Raw genomic sequence first — 6,791 nt, 5'->3', positions numbered from 1 at the left:
GATTTGCCTCAACCTTGATTGTGATTTTTTTGGCTATTTTTTCCTCTATTTTGAGCACTCAATGTTGAACCACAATTAGAATTGGAAGATTCCACTAAACTTCTCCTATGTACATATTCGCTTAAGATTAAGTCATGGATGTTATCAAACTTCAACTTGTTGTTTTCAGAATTACTAACTACAGTAACACAGATGAAAAAAAGCAAACTAATTCAATAGTAAAAATGTAAAGTTCAATAATCAAACTTCTCAGTATACTAAATCCGCTCACAATCCACAAAAGGCCTTTAAAATGTATTACAACTTTTTAGAAATTTGAAAGATTTAATATTAATTTTGTTTGGCCTACCTTAATCACGTTTTCTTGTAGTTTGAATCGATTCATTATCCTCCTGAAAATTAGAATATTTTTTTTCTCGTCAAGCATATTAGCCTATTTAGAGATTATTTTCAATTCCTCCATAAAAATTAGAAAATATCTCAAAATTACAATAAGGTAAATCTAAATGTTATAAACCTTGCAAACTGCATCCTCCAAATAAGGCATATTAGCTAAGGAATCAAAATCCATTGGCACACTCCCACAGGATGCACTACCTGGTCCACCATAAAGTCCACCACAAGCACCATGAACTCTACCACAAACTCAACCATAGGCTCCATCTCAGGTTCCACCATAGACTCCACCACAAGTTCCAAAACAAGCTCCACAATAACTCAAAAACAGACTTTACAAATGCTCCACAACAAGTTACACAACAACCTCTAGAAACTTTAAAATCGAACCTAAAAAGCCCTTATTCTCATCATGGACACCAACCACCTTACGAAAATAAAGTTGTACTTTTACACTAACTTTTTTCTTTCCACCATAAATTATATTGATATCTTATTATATCGATCTACAGGTAGATCATGATCAATTATTTTATAATTAGAAAAAAAAAACAATTTTTCATACTCTATATCAACAATAAATACAAATCTTAACTTTTCCTCAAAAGTTTTCAAATTATGTAATCTATAGATCTGAAAATGTATTTAAGATCAATCCAAAATATATTTTTACATTACAAAATCCAAAAATGCACATGAAAATATTTTCCAAATTACTTAATTCAAAATATATTTCTAACTTACAAATTTTGAAAATGTATTCTATATCACATAATTTAAAAATATATTATAATTAATTAAAAATATATTACATAATATGAATATATTTCTAAATTACATAATTTAAAAATTTATAAATATATTTTAAATTATACAGAATGTATCTTTGGATCTAAAAATAGAGAAAACATTTTAAACACTTCCAACATCCCATAAAATTGTAAGATGAAATCATAATAGTGCAAAACTCAATTGCCTTAACCCAGGAACAGTCCTACAAAATTTCAACAAATTTGTATGCAGTTGATTCTTATAAGAGATTTATAGTTGATTTTAAATCATGTATATTATATTTGTTAATGAATTTTATTTGCTATTGTTGATTTTAAACATAGCATATTATATTTATTAGTTTCTATATATACTTTATTTCTTCTGTATGTTATCACTAGCCATAGTTTTAATCAATTTCTTTTTAAATAATTACAACTAGTTCAACTCATTAAACTCGAGGTTAAATCTTTAAACTTTGTTTTTTCCCTTCGATGTGGGGCTCAGCTCGGGGTATATATTAACAAGACAAACACGCTTACAACAGTAACACAGAAACTTTTTTTGTTGTGTTCTCTGCTCACACCTGCATTTTTCTGAGTTCCTATGCAAACATTTGGTCCTGGGAGAAGAAACACGAGACAATAAATAGTATTATTTATTCATAAACTGGTAGCAGTAAGTATGTAAACGAAAGAGTGCCCAAAAATGATTATTATTATGTAAATTTTTGTATTTAAAAAAAAAAAAGTAAAAATAGTGTCAATAAATATAAAAAGTTTAGGTGGCTGAAAGAATATTTTCGTTTCTTAATTACATCAAAATAAAAATCATCTCTTATATTTTTGTCTTGGTCATTCTCAGCTTTTGATCTCACATCACACTCACTCTGTCTAGCTCTAGCAAATAAAAACCATTGCTCCTCTTCCAAAACAACCTCATCTATCTCCTTCCACCTCTAAAACTCTGCAGCATGGCCTTGTTTGCTGTTGCAGCAGTGCTTCTTTTGTTCTTCACCAGCTCTTCAAGTAAGCATTTCTGAGTTGTTTTCATCTGTACCAACAAAGCCTCTTTTCTTCATGTTTTCTCTTTTTGGCTAAACAAGGATTCTGTCATGTTATGTTATGTTCATCCTTTTTGATTTACATCTCTCTGTCACAACATTTTTATCATTTCTATGTACACAACAACATAGCTACCACGATGAGTATATGCAGAGTGTGTCATCTCTCCGCAACTGTTGAAATATGATCAAACACATGCTTTCTTGATGTGTGTTTGTAGATTCTTTTTAGGCTTAAAGTTTTTGTGTGGAATGTGATAGGTGCCACTTGGTGCGTTTGCAAGGAGGGAAGTGATACCATACTGCAGAAAACCTTAGACTATGCGTGTGGAGCTGGGGCTGATTGTAACCCTTTGCACCAAAATGGCCCTTGTTTTCAACCAAACACTGTTAGAGCTCACTGTAACTATGCAGTTAACAGCTATTTCCAAAGGAAGGGTCAAGCTCAAGGTTCTTGTGACTTTGCAGGAACTGCCACTGTTACTGCATCAGATCCCAGTAAATCCTCCACACCACTTTTTCTTCCTCTTTCTTCATCAGAGGAATTTCGTGATATCCTTCAAAATTAAGGATTTGGGTATTTTCATTAAGTTACCATTTTACTAAAAGAATGGTTTTTCCAGGTGCAAATTTTGGACTTCTTAAAACCCACTTGGATTTTCTGTGATTTTTCTGTGTTGTCAACATCAGTTCATTTAACATATGCCCTAATAATAATATCTTTTTTGTTTGGAAGATTACTAATAATTTGGATAGTTTTTTACTTGGGATTTAGCTATATTAAAAAAATAAAATAAAAACCCTTTATGAAGTTATGTGTTTTTGTGAAAGTTCAGCTCAAATGATCCTTCACAAATCCATTGTGTTACCAACTAGGTCACAGTCGTTGAATTAAGGATTCTAGTAGTGATATTTATAAGGGTAATGATACTTGGATAATATTTTTTTTTTACAATATTTAAACATCATTTATGTGTCATTCTGTAATTGGTCCAAAATTACTTCACAATCAATAATAATAATCATAAATACCACTATGAATCAATCACACATAAATGATATTCAAATGTTATCAAGAAAATGTTGTCTAAGTATCATTATTTTATTTATAATCTCTTTCTCTTTAGAATAGTTACTTATATTATTAGATTCTCAAGGTTATCATGACAACTCAAAATTTGTGTTTTTTTTTTTATGAACAGGCAGTGCAGGATGTTCCTACCCTGCTAGCTCCAGGTATGCATATTGAATCACTCTGTTGTTCATCTTCTGTTACCTTTAGTTTGGAATCTGATTCTTCAAAACCTTTAAACAACTTTACAAATTTGCTCCTTAACTAGCTCTGGTTTAGTTTTTGTTTTCTTTTGCCTAAAGTTTGGTGTGGTAATTGGTATGTTGTATTGTATTGTATATAGTATACACATTTAGTAGCATAGTGGGTAGTGACTTTATATGGTAGCTAACTTTACTTTTCTCATAATAATGGAGAATGAGAGCTATGGTTACATTAAAATTATCCATTCCCCACAAAAGGTAGGTTTTCTTTTGTGAGAAAGTGGGCAAGAGAATGCATTATTCATTTCTTTTCTCATATATTGATCACTGCCTAATCATGTAATTGGATGAAAGGGTTATCTGATGTTACCTTTTCTTCATTCTAGACATTTTAATTAAAAAAATAATGAATGAAATGTTGAAATTTTAAATGTAAGTCTAGGTAGGACCTTCATGAATAACGTTGCTTTTTCCTAGGCTAAGTCCAAATCTATTATTACTTTTATTTATTTTGGGTGGTCCATTGTAGGCCAATGTCTTTTCTCATTTGACCATTCTACATGATGATGATGATGATGCATTGGTCATATTTATATGCTACCAAAGTGATTTTAATACATACTCATTTTAAATATTTTTTTATATTAAATAAAATTTTCAGTAACTCCTTTGACTAAGTTGAATTTTTTTTTTCTGGCATTAAGTTTGTTGTATAAAATACTTATCAATAAAAAATGTCATGGGAACTTTTAAAAATACACTACCTAGCTTTCTTCATGCAATAAAAATAGGTAATTGCATAGGAATGGACTGCTAATTTTAATCACCATCACCACTATAGTTACTTTAATCAACCCTATAGTTAGGGAATAGCTGATTCAATTGTTTAATAAAAGAAAGGTTTAAATATTGGTTTTGTCTCTATTTTTTTATCGAATTTGTTTAATATGGTATTTTTTATTTAGTATGATTTTAATTTTCGTTAAGTTTTTAGATAATTTTATATTTTTTATAACAACATTTAAATTATTAATAGATATGAACAATATATAATATGTATTTATTTTTAATTTTTAAAAAATTTTACATATTAAATCAGCATTGTATCACGTTATGTTATCAATGACATGTAATATTAATATAATCACGTGACATAATATTAATTTGATATATAAATAATTATTTTCAAATTTAAAAAATTAAAAAACACAAACTGACATGTATATGATTCACATCTATTAACAATTTAATTGTAAATGTCGTTATAAAAAAAATTAAATTAACAAAAATTATAATCTTATTAAACAGACAAAAACAAAGAGAATTATGTTGAATAAACTTAATCATATTAAGAGCCAAAGTAGTATTTAAGTATAAAAGAAAATAATATTTTTAAAAAAATTTCACGCCACCACTTAAAAGAATACGTTCATTTAAATATTTTTAGTAATATTACAATATATAATTAGAAATTTTAAAATAAATTTAACCAAAATATTATTACTTCGAGTTTATATACATATTTTTCTTTGATGGGTGTCAAAATATAGGAAGTGAGAAAGAAAAACATTAAATCTATGGTGAAAAAAAGAAAAATTAAAAGGCAAATTTGTCTCAAATGTGTGTGCTCTTCTATCCCATTTGTTTACCTCTTTTAGGAACCAACTAATTAATTTCATGTAATAAAAGAAAAAAAAGAAGAAGTTTATAAGCATCCATAATTATTTAACTGTTTTTCTTAATGGATCCTTTGATGCTAATTTATAGATTAATGGTTGTTAATTAAACAAATAGTGGGATGTAGTTATATATTGGTTTGAGTATTAAATTATTTTTTAATAGGGTTCTAACATTTTCGTTGAGAATCACACAATAGTTAAATAGGTAAGTAAGACATTAAAGTGGTTCAACACTATAAAAGTATTATTATTTAACATTTATTTTTTTATATAAAAACTGTAAATCTTTTTTTTAATTTTCTTGCCGACAAAATTTGTAAATCTTTTCATCTGTTTTCTTTTATATCAAAATCACAATTTTTTTCTGGAAAAAACTGACACGACTAAGAATCATCACCTTTTTAACAATTTTTTTTTATTAGCACTGCATTTTTTAATGGGTTAAATATGTTTTTAGTTTTTATATTTTGGGACGATTTTGATTTTAGTTCATTTTCAAATTAAGATACAATTTAGTCTTTCAACCTTAAAAAACTCTGGTTTTAGTCATTTTTACCAAATTGTTTATACTGTTTGACATATTTTTGCTTCAATATTAACTGAAAAAAGCGTTTGAAACAGCAAATAAAATTGAAAAAAACTTGGTAAAAATGACTAAAACCAGAGTATTCTAAAATTGAAGGACTAAATTGTACCTTAGTTTAAAAATGAACTAAAACCAAAATCGCCTCAAAATATAGAAACTAAAAACATATTTAACCATTTTCTCGATGATAAAAAAGGTTAAAATATTATTTTTATTACGTTGTTATTAATGGGAAGTACTGCATCATCTTTATTGTATCTTAATTTTTTTACAATACAGAAATAGAGAAAGAAAACTTGTTTCGAAAAAAAAAATCATATTTAAAAGAAAGAAATAAAATAAATAAATATTAATAATAGTATTTGAATAACCCTTTGGTAAATAGCAGTGCAGGAACAGGAACAAGCACACCTTCGTCTCCGTACAGTTCAACAGCAGGAGGAGTAGTGGGAGATGACAGTGATGGTGGCCTTATCAACACTACTTTCTTCATTTCCTTCTTTTCAGGCTTCGTCATCATTCTCTTTTGGTGCTGCTGAAAACTGTCTTCTTCTCTGCATCACTCTCACCATGCTATTATCATGCACAAATATCTTATGCTGTATTTTACTGTGCATTTCTTCTCTTCTTCTACCTCTTCAATTAGAGTCGTTAGTTTTTCGTTTCCTATTTTTCTCCTAACATCTACTTCAATCAAAGGAAGGGTTTTTGCTTCTTTTCAACTAGTATTTAGGTGGTGGGTGTTGGGTCTATCGAATTAACTCTAGGTTATTTCGTATTAATACATTTTTCATCTTTATATAATGTTTACTTTAACAATATTTTTTTTTATAATATTTTCTTTTTATAATATTAACATTATTTACGTATCATTTAATGATTGATCTATGTTGATATTTATGATTAGGAAAATGATATTTTGACACCAATTTTTGACACTATTTTAACACTGCACACGTGTCAAAATGTGGTTGAACGATTTCAACTTAAAAAAACTGAGACAAAAGCATATGTTGATGTT

General features: G+C 28.0%; 1 protein-coding gene across 2 annotated transcripts; it reads left to right on the top strand.

Moving 5' to 3' along the window:
- Positions 1 to 1,992: 1,992 nt before the first annotated feature.
- LOC106757467 (PLASMODESMATA CALLOSE-BINDING PROTEIN 3) lies at positions 1,993 to 6,569 on the top strand. Of its 2 annotated transcripts, none has more exons than XM_014640140.2 (4): positions 1,993 to 2,195; positions 2,492 to 2,728; positions 3,433 to 3,466; positions 6,159 to 6,569. In XM_014640140.2, exons 1-4 carry the CDS (start codon positions 2,141 to 2,143, stop codon positions 6,307 to 6,309), a joined length of 477 nt encoding a protein of 158 aa, XP_014495626.1. In that variant the 5' UTR covers positions 1,993 to 2,140; the 3' UTR covers positions 6,310 to 6,569. The 2 variants fall into 2 exon arrangements, with proteins under 2 accessions (XP_014495626.1, XP_022634728.1); XM_022779007.1 differs by having other exon boundaries at positions 6,156 to 6,569.
- The last annotated feature ends 222 nt before the right edge of the window (positions 6,570 to 6,791 follow it).

Source organism: Vigna radiata, chromosome 3 (assembly GCF_000741045.1).
Source record: "Vigna radiata var. radiata cultivar VC1973A chromosome 3, Vradiata_ver6, whole genome shotgun sequence".
Lineage (NCBI taxonomy): Eukaryota > Viridiplantae > Streptophyta > Magnoliopsida > Fabales > Fabaceae > Vigna > Vigna radiata.
The sequence above is the reverse complement of the archived record's forward strand: the minus strand, read 5'-3'. Positions and strand labels throughout refer to the sequence as shown.

What these genes read in the sequence shown, in the direction of transcription:
- LOC106757467 (XM_022779007.1), top strand. Translation starts at nt 2,141, where the DNA reads ATGGCCTTGTTTGCTGTTGCAGCAGTGCTTCTTTTGTTCTTCACCAGC. An exon ending in GTTCTTCACCAGCTCTTCAA is followed by an intron (nt 2,196 to 2,491) that starts GTAAGCATTTCT and finishes GGAATGTGATAG; the next exon opens with GTGCCACTTGGTGCGTTTGC. An exon ending in TGTTACTGCATCAGATCCCA is followed by an intron (nt 2,729 to 3,432) that starts GTAAATCCTCCA and finishes TTTTATGAACAG; the next exon opens with GCAGTGCAGGATGTTCCTAC.